The following is a 17,181-nucleotide window of genomic DNA, read 5'->3' on the forward strand; positions in this document are numbered from 1 at the left end:
AGAGAAAAGGGAGACCCGCTCAGGTGAGGAAACAGTCCCAACGATCAAAGCGGGGTGCAGCTAAGATCCGGTCATAATGGTTATGACTAAGCGAACGTAAGTTTGTGAAACGCGTCAACTACTATGTTTTTATCCCCTGTCTCTGACTGTATTATGGACTGTACTATGGATTGATTTTATCTGTTGGATTCTCAATAAAACTGATTTTATACTTCATACTTTCAAGCAGGAGTGCGGTTGGTTTTCTCTCTACATAACATATCAAATCAAGCACCTAGGCATGCAGGCTGCTTCTACAAACGTTTGTGAAAGAATGGATCTCTGTCAGGAGCTCAGTGAATTCAAGCGTGGTACCGTGATAAGTTGCCACCTGTGCAAGAAGTCCTTCTGTGAAATTTCCTTGCTACTAAATATTCTACGGTCAACTTTTAGTGGTATTGTAACAAAGTGGAAGCAACTGGGAACAACAGCAACTCAGCCATGAAGTGGTAGGCCATGTAAAACGTCAGAGAGCGGGGTCACCGCATGCTAAAGTGCACAGTGAGCAGAAGCCACCAACTGTCTGCAGAGTCAATAGATACAGGCCTCCAAACTTCATGTGGCCTTCAGATTAGAACAACAGCAGTGCATAGAGAGCTTAATGGAATGGGTTTCCATGGCTGAGCAATTACATCTAAGCCTTACATCACCAAGTGCAATCAAAAGCATCAGATGCTGTGGTGTAAAGCAGGCCACCACTGGATTTTAGTAGAGACGTGTTCTCTGGAGTGACGAATCACACTTCTCTTGTTCAATCCGATGTACGCGTCTGGGTTTGATGGTTGCCAGGAGAGCAATACTTGCCTGGCTGCATTGTGTCAAGTGTAAAGTTTGGTGGAGGGGGGATTATAGTGTCGGGTTGATTTTCATAGGTTGGGCTTAGCCCCTTAGTTCCAGTGAAGGGAACTCTTAAGGCGTCAACATACCAAGACATTTTGGACAATGCTCCCAACTTTGTGGGAACAGGATAAAAGAGGGTGTTCAATGGCCTGACTGGTCAGCGAGAGAACCACCAATGGGTATGGGACTTTGAAGGTGCTGTGGTTGTGGCAAAGACAGACAATCAAAGAAAATTCCAGTTAAAAATACAAAGTTTAATTCATATTACAGCATAAAACATACAAAAAACACGAAAAATAAGTGACAATACGTGGAAAATGATCCATGATAAAATTGATACAGATACTGTGATGTTTCGAACCAAGAGATACATGGGGTCACCGGGGTCCTACATGTTTCGCCATTTCGATGGCTTCATCAGGGACCGAATGACTTATGACCTCTCAAGTAGTTCAACAGTTAAGTATCAAAAGATTTGACGCTTTAGACAGTAACATTGGGTATGATCATGCATGTAAGTCGATGGTGGACCACCCCCGAGTCCTAGGGGGCACGGGGTATTACATGCCCTCACAGGCTGGCGGATACTGGACCGGGCCAGGACAGGTAGCTGGCTATTTCGCCAAATCTAGCAACGGTAAATGAGAGGTCCCAGCCTCGGGAGCAAGGATATAGTGTTGATCCGGAACGCTGCAGCGTCAGGAGTCGGGACACGACTGTGGGAACAGTTTGGGGATGGCCCCTTCCTGTTCCAATATGACTGAACACCAGTGCACAAAGCAAGGTCCATATGGATGAGCGAGTTTGGGGTAGAGGAACTTGAATGGCCTGCACAGAGTCCTGACCTCAACCCAATTGAACACCTTTGGGATGAATTAGAGCAGAGACTGCGAGCCAGGCCTTCTTGTCCAAAATAAGTGCCTGACCTCATAAACGCACTTCTGGAAGAGTGGTCAAATATTCCAATAAACACACTCCTAAGCTTTGTGGACAGCCTTCACAGAAGAGTTGAAGCTGTTATAACTACAAAGGGTGGGCCAACTCAATATTGAACCCTACGGACTAAGACTGGGATACCAAGTTCTTGTGCGTGTAAAGGCAGGCGTCCCAATACTTTTGCCAATATAGTGTGTATGGAAAGCACAAACTGTGAGAGATTTGATGAAAAAATGTTATGACACTTCAGCTTATACCCCTAGTCATATAAACCATAACATCACAGATTTTGCTTTTAGGTTATACCAGCTACTCTTTAAGTAGCCATTGTTCTGAACTGTATTGTTTCTGTACCCACCCCCATTACATAATACTAAGGAGGATGACAGAGCAAATTAATCAGATTCATGGTATTCAAGGCCTGGCTGTAATGAACATTACTCAAACACTTTGCTTTCCACAATCTTCTGAAAAGAGGGTCGTTTATCAGCGTCCTTGTTCCAGCATTCCAGCATTAATTTGTAGATGTCTTTAATGCATAGCGGTGGCATTGGCAGTCTGTACCCCTCTACAAGCTTTGTTGTCAGCTCCTCCGAAGGTAGACCTTCAAAAGAAACAAGAGAGCCTTATTTGATGTTTTTAACTCTGTTCAAGGTCCATGGGAAACATAGCTCATCCCAGGGGTGATTATGGAAATATGTTATATTGTTTATAGTTGGGGAAGTTCTGCTGATAGAACCCTCTGAGCCAGGAGAAGCATATTACCTTTATACGGATGTTGTCCCAGTGTGAAAATCTCATAGAGAACAATTCCGAAAGACCACACGTCAGTTTTATCAGAAAATTCCCCATAATCCAAGACTTCTGGTGGCATCCATCTTATGGGAGCTGTGTCTTTGTCTTCCATAGACTGCTTTCCCTGAGGGGTGAAGAAACATTTAATTGGGTAAATCAGGAGCCTTTTTTTGGTCTAATTCTAAAGATGTTATACAGACAAAACATGAACATATTGGCAACAAATTTCTCAGTATATGGAGGTATAACATTTTTTCTAAAGTTTCTTCTAAATGAGGGCTTGAAAAGCCCCTGTGCATAATTTTAAGGTTCATTTATATGGGGGTCGTGAACTTCCTCCTGCAGAAATCTGAGTCACAGAGAGACTGGCCAATAGTATATGGGGAAAGGTCCTCCCTCCTACAAAGATGTGAGTCACAGTAAGACCAGCCAATAGTATATAGGGGAGGGCAGGACCTCCCCTGTGCAAAAATGTGAGTCACAAAGATATTTGCTAATAGTATATAGGGGTTGGGAAATTCCCTCCTGAAGAAAGAATCAGTTTAGCATTTGAGTCTCATTTTTTTTTTCTTTATAAGAATTTCTGCTACAGTCAAACCTTTTTCTGGACAGAAAGTCCAAACTGGGCGATTTTGCAAAGTAGATTGTTGCCAACCAGGATATTGCGGCAAGCTAAGTCGAGATGGTGCACACGTTTCACTTCCAGGTAGGCCATTGCGTCTGCCACTTGCTGCGCTATGTACATGAGCTCCACCTCCTCTAAATGAAGTCCTTCTTCACCTGTAGCAACATGAGAGGAAGCAATATAACCTTGTTTTTCTTTCAGCATCAAAAACAAATGTAAAGAAAAAAAGAGTTTTCCATTACAATCCCCTGTCAGAACACAATAGCTCAGCAGGGGAGATCACTGAACTAACATCGAATTGTTAGTACAGCGGCTCTGACCTGAACTGCCTTTTTTTTTTTTCATTTAACCCACGGGTTTGTTTGAAAAAAAAAAACAAAACTGGTGGTTGTGTTTTTTACAGGCCTTAGGCTCACCCTAACAGTTCATACACCCTTCATCAAATCCTCACAACCTAACCTAATTCAACCCATAAATTAAACCTTAAGCTGCCCTCAGCAAAACTCATTATAGCAAGGATAAGCAACCTTTTGAGCACAGTGTGCCGAAAAATTGTTTTGAAAGAAATTGAGCGTGCAGATTTTATATTAAAAATGTAAACTTTACACTCTCAACCATGAAAAGGAATTTTTATAAAGTAAATGCTGGTAACTTCTTGAGTAATAGTGACAAATTAACATCCTGCATTTTTCACACCTCAGATCAATCCCAATTCCTGCAACTCCACATTTCAGATCAGTCCCAATTCCTGCTACTCTACACTTCAGATCAGCCCCAATTCCTGCACCTTCACTCCTCAGATCAGCCCCAATTCATACACCTTCACACCTCAGATCACCGTACCCCCCTGCAAATCTGTTCCACCACTGTACCCCCCTGCTCATCTGTCCCACCACTGTACCACCCTGCTCACCTGCCCTACCACTGTACCACCCTGCACACCTGCCCCACCACTGTACTACCCTGCACATCTACCCCACCACTGTGCCGCCCTGCACATCTGTCCTATCACTGTACCACCCTGCTCATCTGTCCCACCACTGTACCACCCCGCTATTCTGTCCCACCACTGTAAGCCCCTGCTCACTTGCCCCACCACTGTACCAAGCTGCACATCTACCCCACCACTGTACCACCCTGCACATCTGTACCACCCTGCTTATCTGCCCCACCGCTGTACCACTCTGCACATCTGTCCCACCACTGTACCACCCTGCACATCTACCCCACCCCTGTACCACCCTGCTCTTCTGTCCCACCACTGTAAGCCCCTGCTCATCTGCCCCACCAATGTACCCCCTTTCTCATCTTCCCCACCACTGTACCTCCCTGAACATTTGCTCCACCATCTTACCCCCATGCTCTTTTGTCTCAACTCTGTACCCCCCACTCTTCTTCCCCACCACTGTAACCCCCTGCTCATCTGTCCCACCAATGTACCTCCTTTCTCATCTGCCCCACTACTGTACCCCCCTCCACATCTGCCCCACCTCTGTACCCCCCTGCTATTCTGCCCTTCTACTGTACCCCCCTTCTCATCTGTCTCACCAATGTCTGTATCATATAGGGTTTCCCACACAGGGGTTCTTCTCCAGTAAATACACATAAAGAGAAAATGCTAGCCTACCTGGCTTTTAAGCTCTCACTCAGCTTTAGTACCTCTGCTCTTCATGCTGGTTGCCCAGACCAGGTTCTTTTGTGTAGACGGCTTTACTCTAGTGCCCACAGCTCTGCTCTTGCCTTAGTTTTCAGGCTGTTGTCTGTCTCTTGCAGACACACATGCTCTGCCTGCCACATGCAGCCTCTTTGACTCCTGGAGAGGATTGGAATCCTCCTAACTCCCCATGCACAGACCTCCCGTCTGTTGGGTGAAGCAGTCTCCAACTGGGAGCCCGGAGGTATTCCTATACCTCCATTATAAGGGCTGTGTGCACCTGAGCACACAACCTGTTGGTACTCCATAAAACCTGGACACAGGGTTGGAGATTCTGTCTCACCCAGTGGCGGCTGGTGCTCAAAATTTTTGGGTGGGCACAAACAGATAGGCATTGCTTTGCGGCAAAAAACGCTGTAAAAAAATAGGTCACAAAAGTGTGAAAGGGGCCTTCAGTAATCAAGGTATAGCATGCCCCCTTCAATGCAGAGTGACCACAGCGTGCCCCCTTTCAATGCAGAGAGACCAGTGTGCCCCCTTTCAATGCACAGTGACCAGCTTGCCCCTTTCAATGCAGAATGACCAGCATGCCCCCTTTCAATGCAGAATGACCAGCGTGCCCCCTTTCAATGCACAGTGACCAGCGTGCCCCCTTCAAGGCAGAGACCAGCGAGCCCCCTTTCAATGCAGAGAGACCAGTGTGCCCCCTTTCAATGCACAGTGACCAGCATGCCCCCTTTCAATGCAGAATGACCAGCGTGCCCCCTTTCAATGCAGAATGACCAGCGTGCCCCCTTTCAATGCAGAATGACCAGCGTGTCCCCTTTCAATGCAGAATGACCAGCGTGCCCCCTTTCAATGCACAGTGAGCAGCGTGCCCCCCTTCAATGCACAGTGACCAGCATGCCCTCTTTCAATGCACGGTCACCAGCGTGCCCCCTTTCAATGCACAGTCACCAGTGTGCCTCCTTTCATTGCACAGTCACCAGCGTGCCCCCTTCAAGGCAGAGACCAGCGTGCCCCCTTTCAATGCAGAGAGATCAGCGTGCCCCCTTTCAATTCACAGTGACCAGCGTATCCCCTTTCAATGCAGAATGACCAGCATGCCCCCTTTTCAATGCAGAATGACCAGCATGCCCCCTTTCAATGCAGAATGACCAGCGTGCCCCCTTTCAATGCAGAGTGACCAGCGTGCCCCCTTCAAGGCAGAGACCAGCATGCCCCCTTTTCAATGCAGAATGACCAGCATGCCCCCTTTCAATGCAGAATGACCAGCATGCCCCCTCTCAATGCACAGTCACCAGCGTGCCCCCTTTCAATGCACAGTCACCAGTGTGCCTCCTTTCAATGCACAGTTACCAGCGTGCCCCCTTCAAGGCAGAGACCAGCGTGCCCCCTTTCAATGCAGAGAGATAAGCGTGCCCCCTTTCAATGCACAGTGACCAGCGTGTCCCCTTTCAATGCAGAATGACCAGCATGCCCCCTTTTCAATGCAGAATGACCAGCATGCCCCCTTTCAATGCAGAATGACCAGCATGCCCCTTTTCAATGCACAGTGACCAGCGTGCCCCCTTCAAGGCAGAGACCAGCGTGCCCCCTTTCAATGCAGAGAGATCAGCGTGCCCCCTTTCAATGCACAGTGACCAGCGTGTCCCCTTTCAATGCAGAATGACCAGCATGCCCCCTTTTCAATGCAGAATGACCAGCGTGCCCCCTTTCAATGCAGAATGACCAGCATGCCCCTTTCAATGCACAGTGACCAGCGTGCCACCTTCAAGGCAGAGACCAGCATGCCCCCTTTCAATGCAGAGAGATTAGCATGCCCCCTTTCAATGCACAGTTACCAGCGTGTCCCCTTTCAATGCAGAATGACCAGCGTGCCCCCTTTCAATGCAGTGACCACTGTGCTCCCTTTCAAGGCAGAGACCAGCGTGCCCCCTTTCAATGCAGAGTGAACAGCGTGCCAAGCCCCCCCGAGACCAGTGCACTAGTATAGTAGATACCATTCCTCTGCCATCCCCGGGGTTCCCACAGCACCTCCTGTAGGATGGTCTTGTGGTCGGGGCTCCGCTCGGTCGGGTAGATGAAGATCCAGCACAGGACGGACACGGTGAGGGCAGAGGCGGGCAACGGCTCAGAGGGCAGAGGCGGGCAGCGGCTCTGAGGGCATTTCCAGCACAGCATTGTCCTTCACATGGCCGGAGCCGGGGGGCCCTAACAGTGTGCTTTGTGCTGCCGGCTCTGCAGCTTCTCCATCCTCCGAGAGTCCCCCTCCTCCCGCTGCAGCGCCGCCTCCCAGCTTGTCTGTTCGTCCGGCTGTCTATTGTGCTGAATGAGGGGGGGGGTTAGAGAGGAGGATCCCTGACCGATCACCCCCGGGATACCCTCATTATTACCGCCACTAATCAGCGGTGGCTCGCGGCTTCTCCGGCGTCTCCTCCCCAGCCAATGGCATGGGGTTTGCCTTTCGGCCAATCAGGAAGCACCTAGCGCTTCCTGATTGGCCAGGAGGAGGATCCGTGTGACAATAGCTAATTTTCATTCGCTATTGTCACACAATAGGTGGGCTCGGGCGCACTGCTCTGTGCCCCGGGTCCACCCTTTGCTGCAGCCTATTAGAGCCCCTGGCTCTAATCAGGTGATGGAAAAAAAAAAAACCCCATTGAACTCCATGAGTTCGGCGCCCCTGCATGTAGATTAGGGGGCCGGACGCATGGATAGGGGGGGCGGCGCCCCTGCGCCCCCAACACACCCGCCGCCACTGGTCTCACCCAAGACACTATGGAATCTCCCAACTACAGAGCCCCATTCAGGAATACCAAAGCCTAGAGAAACCTGCAAAAACAGTTTTGACGTGACAGTATTTCATACTGTCACAATATATACATTAAGGTCCATATATATTTGGAAACAGGCACAATTTTCATAATTTTGGCTCTGTTTGCCACCAAAATAAAATTAAAACAAAACAATCCAAATAAATTTGAAGTGCAGACTTTCAGCTTTTTTTTTCAAACATACATTTTATTGAAGCAAGGAAGAAGAGAAATACAAAACAGTACACAAGCAGCAAAGTATCAATATCAATTACAGAAATAAATAAAAAATATACTGATACTCATACAGCACACTCCAGCTAAGGTCTCAATTCTTCCCCAACTTGCTTTTATTAAAGGAAAGAAAAGACGAAAAAGGAAGGGGGAGTAGGGGTGAGAAGAGGAAATAGAAGGGAAGAGAGAGAGGGAAGGAGAAAAAAAAAGGGGGGGGGGAGTAAGGTGTCTGATAAGGGTTGGCAGTAAATGAAAAGGGAGTATGCCCCCCTTGAGCGATCTATGGTCCCAGTAGGGCAGCTCCCTCCTCTAATACAACAAATAGGTCCCAGTTTCGCCACAGTTTGGAGTATTTATCACGTTTATGTTGGGAAGACATAACAAGGTCCTCCATCTTATTTATGTCCTCTACTCTATGCACCCAACTCGCAAACCGTAGGGACTTTCATCTTTAATTCAAGGGGTTGAAAATATATATCCAAAGTACAAATTTTAGGAACTGCAACCATTTTTATACACAGTCCCCCCATTTTCAGGGGCTCAAATGTAACTGGACAAATAAATATTATCATAAATAAAATGTTCATTTCTCTATCGTCCATTGACAGACGCAGCCTCCATCTTCATTAGCCACTGGGTTATGCTGCCACCTGCAGGAGTAGTTCTAGGCAGGGAAATTTAAATCTCCATGACAAGGGGGCTGTCCCCACAGGCATAACCCACACACCCTCTGCTCCAGCAAACCAGTTTTTTTCTGCCTAGAGAAGGAGTAGGACCTCGGTTTCATGCTGGGACTTCGGTCTCAGTTTTTTTTTCTTTTCAGAATATTTTGTTTTTATTTCTCCTTACTCACTTTGCTAGCTAGTGTTCAGGGGGATCCTCCTGGTGATCTGCAAGCAATGCAAGCTGGGGTTTTGCACTGGATATTCTAGATCCTTAAGGTCTTCCCAGCCTGGCCTACGAGCCTGAGCAGGTTGTAGCCCTGCACTAGGCCTCGCCACGACGGTGCCCATTTGCCTGCGAGTGGTTGTCTTGCCGAGACGCAATGACCTGGAACGCCCTGAGTTGCAGAGTACCCCTCGGCTGGCAGCACCCCCACTTCAGGTAGAAGGCGGTCTGCCCAGAGCGGAGCCCATCCGGTCCATGGTATGGTGAGTAAATGTGACCCATCTTGGTGGTCTTGGGGGGATGTGGGCCCTCTCCTGGGGTTAATAGGACCTGGATTTCCTAAAAGATTCCCCTGGCCTGTCAGGTATCCAGGCCTGTGCTCTGTCTCCCTCTCCCATCCCCACAGGGGGCTGTGTAACTTGGGCGCTTGGCATCCTGAGGGGGGTGGCAATCGTACCTTGTTTCTTGCTGGGTCTGGTTGTAGATCCTTGAGGCCTTCATTTTGTGGGTCCCTGGCTGCATGGGCGTCGCCATCTTAAGTGTGGGCAATGTATAATTTTTCCTATTGACTTGTATGGGGCAGCTATTTTCCCTGTGCTTCCTATTTAATTGCATTGACATCCATTTTTGTGTAGTCCTATTGAGCTACACAGGCAGCGTGACCTTTCACATCCAGGCCAAGGTCACTTCCTGTAATTCTTCTTCCTGCTGCACAGTCCGATTCAGGAGGTTTTTCTCTGGAGGTGGTACAGTACTGGGGTCTTTGTGGGCATATCCCTGCACACTCTGCTGTCAGTGTATATTTAAGGGGGACTCTGCAGACTGCTGCGATTGGCGGTGGGAACCGAGATTGGCGCTTCCTAAAGTGACAGTACTCCATTTTTCTGTTACATTGATCATGGAGTCACAGGCTGTAAATTCACTTTCAGACCCGCTCAGTGCAACACCCAGACCGTCAGGATGGCAGTCGCTGGACGTGATTTCAGCAGCTCTGGAAAGCCTGGCGACAAAAGTTGATTTTGTAATGAAAAAGGTTACTAGCCGAAAACGGGCACTGCCTTCTCCATCTTTGGTGGGGTCCTCTGATGCAGAGGCTGATATGGTCGCCACGGACGCCCCCCTACCTTGGACGTGGTTGTCCTTTGGCTCCCGCAAGAGCCAAAAGTCGGGCAAGGTTTTCCCTTGTCCAAAGACTTTTCATGATATTGTTAATGATCAATGGCGGCACATCAAGCACGTGCTAATAGTGCCTAAGCACTTTAAACGCCGGTATCCTTTTTCTGAGACGGTTTCCAATTGTTGGACGGTGCTGCCTAAGGTGGACCACCCGGTCTCCAGGTTGAACAAATTTAAAATTGTGCCTATGAAGGATTCCCCAGTATTTATGGATCCGGTGAACAGGCGGGTGAAGTCCCTTTCCCGCCATCTTCACGTATTAGCGGGTTCTATTCTAAAACCGTTTTTTGTGTCTGTTTTGGTATCACAGACGCTTACAGAATGGATTAAGGTTCTGAAAGGGAACTTGGACCCTGACATAGTTCCCCTGGAGCTGATGGAATTTTTGGACCAGATGGCTTAGGCCCTGGTGTTCCTGTGTGATGCGTCCCTGGATGCAGCTCCCTTGGTGGCCAGAGTTTCGGCTGTGGGGATTGCCCTCCGGTGCATGGTTTGGCTGAAGAGCTGGTCGGCTGACCAGGCTTCCAAGAAAGTCCTGACAAATCTCCCTTTGTTTGGCGACTCACTGGATGAGTTGATCAAAGGTGTATTGGCGAGTACTCTTCTTCCTCAATCCTCCAAAGGTAAAAACACCCCGTGCTAAGCAGGGACCTTCCTTTACTGCTCATAGGCATTTTTTTCATGCCCATGGGGCGCAAGAAAAAGGTAAACCATTCAGAGCTTCTGGAGGGACTAAGAAGCACTGGGGCAAGCCCAAGGCCAGTCAGCGCAGTTCCGTGGACAAGTTCACTTCAGCATGAAGGGGCGCCCTCACCTGTTTCAGGGGTGGGGGGACGTCTGCACTTCTTTCAGGAACCTTGGACTTCCTTTGTTCAAGACAGATGGGTTCGCAAACTGATTTGGGTACAAGATTGAATTTTGTTCCCGGCCTGGGGGACAGGTTTTTTTCAATCAAATCTTTACCTGTCTCCAGAGCATTTGAAAGATCCCTGGGAGGCTGTGCGGGAACTCCAGGCTCAAGGAGTGATTGTGCCGGTTCCCCCGCAGGAACGCTCTCAAGGTTTCTATTCAAATCTGTTCACGGTGTCCAGAAAGGTGGGCAAGGTGTGTCTAATCCTGGATCTCAAGGCTCTGAACCATTTTGTGTGGGTGGAGACATTTCAAATTGAGTCCATTCGGTCGGTGGTGGTGTCCTTGAATCAGGGGGATTTTCTGGCCTCCATCAATATCAAGGATGCGTATCTGCACGTCCCCTTATTCGAGGGACATCAGCGATTCCTCCACTTTGTGGTGGCAGTGGAGCATTTTCAGTTTGTGGTGTTACCCTTTGGTCTCGCCTCCGCTCCCAGAGTTTTTAGCAAGGTCCTGACCCCGGTGCTAGCCTTGTTACGTCAGAGAGGAATTTCAGTTATGGGATATCTGGACGATCTCCTGTTGCGAGCAGACTCTCATTCGGATCTGTTGGGCAAGATCTCAATTACAGTTCAGACCCTTCAGAAATCTGCTCTGTCGCCATCCGTTTGGGTCACTTATCTGGGGCTGACTCTTGACTCTGCACTGGCGAGGGTTTTTCTCCTCCTTGAAAAGCTACAGAAATTGCAAACGGCTATCAGGTTGCTGTTGGAAACCGATCAGTCCTCCTTGCGGGCTTGCATGAGAGCCCTGGGCCTGATGGTATCAACCTTCGAATCGGTCCCGTTTGCTCAGTCTCACTCGAGGTCTCTGCATAAAGAGATTCTGGCAAAATGGAACAGGGATCCTAGGGCATTGGACCTGAAGATTAATTTGAGCCATCTCACGAAGTCGGCTCTATCCTGGTGGATCCAGTCACTGGCTTTGTGTCAGGGCAAGTCCTTCCTGCCGCTGTTCTTGATGGTGGTCACCATAGACGCCAGCCTGTCAGGCTGGGGTGGAGTGCTGGGGAAGCTCTGTGCCCAGAGGACTTGGGTGACAGAAGAGTCTTCCTTGCCGATCAATATTCTGGAGCTCAGAGTGATCAAGCTTTGCCTGTTCCACTGGACAAGTCGGCTACGCGGGTCCTTGGTTCGGATACAGTTGGACAATGCCAAGGCTGTGGCTTACATCAATTATCAAGGGGGCACCAAGAGTGTCCTGGCAGTCAAGGAGGTGGCCGAGATCCTTGTTTGGGTGGAAGACAATGTTCCAGCTCCATCCGTAGTCCACATTCTGGGTGTGGAAAATTGGGAAGCGGATTACCTGAGTTGTCAGGTGCTGGATCAATGGGAATGGTCCCTTTATCCGGAGGTGTTTCATCTCCTGTGTGTCTCTGTCATAGACCTGTTTGCATCTCGGAACTCGAAGCTCCTTGGAACCAATATCGGCTGATTTATGCCTTCCCTCCGCTCGTACTCCTGCCGAGGTTTCTTCACCGGGTGGCGGTGGAAGGCATTCCGGTCGTTCTGGTGGCACCAGACTGACCCTGGCGGTCTTGGTACGCAGATCTGGTAAAAATGGTCGTAGATTCTCCATGGAGACTTCCTCTGCGGGAAGATCTGCTGTCTCAAGGACCGATCTTCCATCCTACTTTATAGTCGGTGGCTTTGACGACTTGGCTGTTGAAAGCAGGATATTGAGGGATAGAGGCCTTTCTGACTCTGTGATTTCTACTCTTTTGAAGGCCAGGAAATTGCGTCAAGGAAGATCTATCATTGTACGTGGAAATCATACATCTCATGGAGTAAATCGCTGCAGCTGCACCCTCGCTTATTTTCTATAGCTAGGATTTTGGCCAGTTTACACAAAGGGGTTGAGCAGCAATTGGCTTTGGGCAATATCAAGGGCCAAGTGTCGGCCTTGGCTATTTGCTTCCAATGTCCATCAGCTACTAATAGCTTGATTTGCACTTTTATTCAGGAAGTACGTTCATCTGGCATCTCCGAGGAGATTCCGGTTGCCTCCGTGGGATCTCAATCTGGTTTTGTCTGTTCTTCAAAAGCCTCCTTTTGAGAATATTAGGGAGATTTCTCTGCTCTCTTTGTCGCAGAAGGTTGCCTTCCTGGTGGCTGATTCTTCAGCTCACAGAGTATCTGGGTTGGCGGCTCTGTCCTGTCGTTTGCCTTATTTGGTGGTACACAGAGATAAAGTTGTTCTCAGACCTAATCCGTCCTTCCTCCCTAAGGTGGTGTCGGATTTTCATCTCAATGAAGATATTGTGTTGCCTTCCTTATTTCCTAAGCTTAAGCATCCCAGGGAATTTGCCTTGCACTCTTGATGTAGTTCGGGCAACAAAGGTTCATCTGACGTTTACTGAGTCTTTTAGGACTCTCTCTTTGTCCTTATGGATGGACAAGGTTAGGCTGCATCTGCTGTGACCATATCAAGATGGATCAGTCAGACGGTTGTTCAGGCTTATTCACTCAAGGGTCAGGTTCCTCATTTCCCTGTGAAGGCTGTGACGGTATGCGAGGTGAGGTAGTCGATAATCGGTATATTTCACTTCGCATATGTTCAGTAGAAAGAGACTGAACCGGAATCCGGCCCTGGTTTTTTCAGCCTCTGTGACAGGCTAGATTCCGGTCTGAAGATTGGGGGTCACCTGAGTCCATGCTCAGGTGGACTTTAAATGAACAGGCAGAGAGCACAGGAATGCTCTGGCCTGAGACTCAGAAGGGAATCTGAGAGAGGAGCTCTGTTTGGACTTCTGGAACCTTTTGGAAAAGGTTTGCTTTACCATGTGTTTTTGTGGGTGATGAGGACCAGCCCCACACTGTATAGTGAGAAAAACGACTGTTTAGTTTAGCGCCGGACGGCAAGGATTTACTGTTTTGTTGTTTTTTGCAAACCTCTGCTGAATAAAGCTGGCAACCCACCAGACTTTAAAGAAATTACCTGCATGCTGGCCTTATTTTCCTGGAAAAGGAGATCCCTGTGAGCTAATCCCACACAAGGCGCATTCTACTAGAGCGCTGAGTGCCTCTTGGGCTTTTCGCTATCGGGCCTCTGTTGTACAAGTTTGTAAGTGTAAGATTCTGGTACCTCTGGTACCCTTATTTTCCATTTTCTTTTCAAATATGCGTCCCACCTTTCTAATTGGGTGGTACGCATACACCTTTAAGACGGATGACGTCATAGCCGAGCGCCGCAGAGCGGCTATTTCAACCGCCGGCGTTCTCTCTCACATTGTTCGTTCAACCTGCCTGTGTGTCCACATGCTTACAAGCTTGTCTTGCTACCGGAACCTCCAGCTATTTTCTTTTACTTGGAAACAGACCGGAACCTCGCTACTGATCCCTGTATCTCGCTACTGGATCACTCCCTCATTACTGGACCCTTCTACTACTAACCTTACTAGTGATAAGTACCCCACAGGGGAATCCTCCATAACCTTACTTACACTATCTACCTCTGCACATTAAGGACTGTTACTATCTATGCATACTAATTCTATCATCTGCACTGTTACATAGATTGCTAGCTCTTGAGTCTACTACCATCTATCCTTGCACTGGGTTAGTCTATCCTGTATTTGTCATCTGCTGTCCTTACCACCTGTTACCATACTCGATTACTAACCTATCTGCATTCTACCTAATACCATCTAGTACTCTCCTGAACATTTCTATCAAGTGCTTACCATCTCTGTCACTGTTCACACCTGTCCCTTCAGCACATCATCTTCATACTAACATATACATCCTATCACTCCAGGAACATCTTATTGAGTGTGTATATCTGTATGCTGAAGCTGACAGGCCCACAGTGATGAGTCTGGAGAGTTGCATCTGGTTATTCAACACATCTCTACATGACTACTGAGTGGAGATTCGCAGCTGCAAATCCAGCCTACTACAAAAACGCAGGAGCGTTACAGATTTAAAGGAAGCTAAAAAATGGATTCAGCAGAATTACCCACTCAAGTGACACAATTAACACAACAAGTAAATGCATTAATGCTTGCTCTTACTGAAGTAAAAGAAGAAAATCAGACTCTGATACAGCAGGTAACCCGTCTTTCACGGCTCACTGCTGCTCAACCCCCTGAACCTAAAATAAACCCTCCTCTAGTGTTTACAGGTGATCGGAAAAAATGTTGTGAATTCAAAAACGCATGTCAATTGCTTTTTCTGTTAAAACCCCGTACATACCCTGCTGATCAAATTAAAGTCTGTACCGTTATCTCATACTTAACGGGTGATCCACGGGCCTGGGCAGACTCTCTTTGAGAAAAATGATCAGCTTCTCAACTCCTATTCTTTATTCCTAGCGGAACTCGCTAGTTTATATGATGACCCCAACAGGCAGAGTACTGCTGATATTCAATTGAGGGCTTTAAAACAAGGAAGGAGACCTGTAGAAGACTTTGTAGCTGAGTTCAAAAGATGGACCCTTGATTCAGGGTGGAATGATACATCTCTGCGAACTCAATTCAGACTCGGGTTGTCAGAAGCTGTTAAAGACGAGCTCGCCCGAGCGGATTTACCTGGCACCTTGGATGCCTTAATACAACTCAGTATCAACATCGACAGGCGACTGCGTGAAAGAAAGGCTGAGAAAATGGGAATGCCATTGTCTAGTCCTTCTCGGATTTCGGGCGTTGACCCTACTCCCATGGAGGTAGGAACCATACGCCCACCTTTATCAACTACTGAACGAGCCAGAAGAAGATCCAGAAACCTCTGCATGTACTGCGCATCCCCGGATCATTTGATAAGCGTCTGTCCCCTTGTCCGCAAAAAAGAGGGTGAGTGTTCACATGTTTTGCTAGGAGGATTAACGACTTCCTTTTCTAACCCCTATCTCTTTGTTCATTTGACATTGCAGTGGGACCAGCCTAGGATTACCACCAAGGCTATGATCGACACCGGATCTTGTGGAAACTATATTGATACATGTTTTGTTACCTTAAATAAAATACCTATTATTTCAAAACCTAAACCTGTTTCTGTTAGTTTCATTAACGGTATTCCAATATCTTCTGGTCCAATCACCAACCAGACACAAGCACTCCTTGTCACTACTAACGAGTCTCATATGGAGACCACCACTTTTGATATACTATCTTCACCCCATTTTTTTATTATTTTGGGACTCCCCTGGTTACACACACATCAACCAATCATAGATTGGAAAAGACGGACTTTGTCTTTCCCTTCTCACTATTGCGAGATTACGTGTAACCTCCCATCTTATGGAAAGATCCTGTCTGTGGTGTCAGATGAGATTGCACCACTATGCTATCAGGACCTGTCCGAAGTATTCCTTGAAAAAAATGCTCAAGTGTTGCCTCCCCATAGGGATTATGATTGCACTATCGATCTACTCCCTAACAGCAAATTGCCTTTCGGCCATGTTTATCCTCTTTCACAGGATGAACTTTCTCATCTCAAGGAATACTTGGATGAGAATTTTAAAAAAGGGTTTATCAGACCCTCTACTTCTTCCATAGCTGCAGGACTTTTCTTTGTCCGCAATAAGGATTCAAGTCTTAGGCCTATTATTGATTATAGGCAATTAAATACGATTACAATAAAGGATTGCTATCCTTTACCGCTCATCCCTGAACTCATTGAACAAGTGCGTGGGGCTACTTACTTCTCTAAATTAGACCTGAAAGGGGCATACAGCCTAATCCGAATCCGTCACGTATTAGCGGGTTCTATTCTAAAACCGTTTTTTGTGTCTGTTTTGGTATCACAGACGCTTACAGAATGGATTAAGGTTCTGAAAGGGAACTTGGACCCTGACATAGTTCCCCTGGAGCTGATGGAATTTTTGGACCAGATGGCTTAGGCCCTGGTGTTCCTGTGTGATGCGTCCCTGGATGCAGCTCCCTTGGTGGCCAGAGTTTCGGCTGTGGGGATTGCCCTCCGGTGCATGGTTTGGCTGAAGAGCTGGTCGGCTGACCAGGCTTCCAAGAAAGTCCTGACAAATCTCCCTTTGTTTGGCGACTCACTGGATGAGTTGATCAAAGGTGTATTGGCGAGTACTCTTCTTCCTCAATCCTCCAAAGGTAAAAACACCCCGTGCTAAGCAGGGACCTTCCTTTACTGCTCATAGGCATTTTTTTCATGCCCATGGGGCGCAAGAAAAAGGTAAACCATTCAGAGCTTCTGGAGGGACTAAGAAGCACTGGGGCAAGCCCAAGGCCAGTCAGCGCAGTTCCGTGGACAAGTTCACTTCAGCATGAAGGGGCGCCCTCACCTGTTTCAGGGGTGGGG

At 47.9% G+C, this 17,181-nt stretch overlaps 1 protein-coding gene across 1 annotated transcript in view; it reads right to left on the reverse strand.

The window, feature by feature from the left end:
- Window positions 1-17,181, reverse strand: part of LOC309566452 (uncharacterized protein) — a 253,261-nt gene that overhangs the window by 125,816 nt on the left and 110,264 nt on the right. Inside the window, exons 7-9 of the mRNA XM_082271598.1 lie at window positions 3,209-3,390; window positions 2,581-2,734; window positions 2,257-2,419 (exon numbers count right to left, since the gene is read on the reverse strand). Of these exons, the coding sequence (XP_082127724.1) occupies window positions 2,257-2,419; window positions 2,581-2,734; window positions 3,209-3,390 (499 nt within the window). The remainder of the gene's footprint in view (window positions 1-2,256; window positions 2,420-2,580; window positions 2,735-3,208; window positions 3,391-17,181) is intronic.

Source organism: Pelophylax lessonae (genome assembly GCF_965119305.1).
Source record: "Pelophylax lessonae genome assembly, chromosome: 11".
In the NCBI taxonomy this organism is placed as follows: Eukaryota; Metazoa; Chordata; class Amphibia; order Anura; family Ranidae; genus Pelophylax; species Pelophylax lessonae.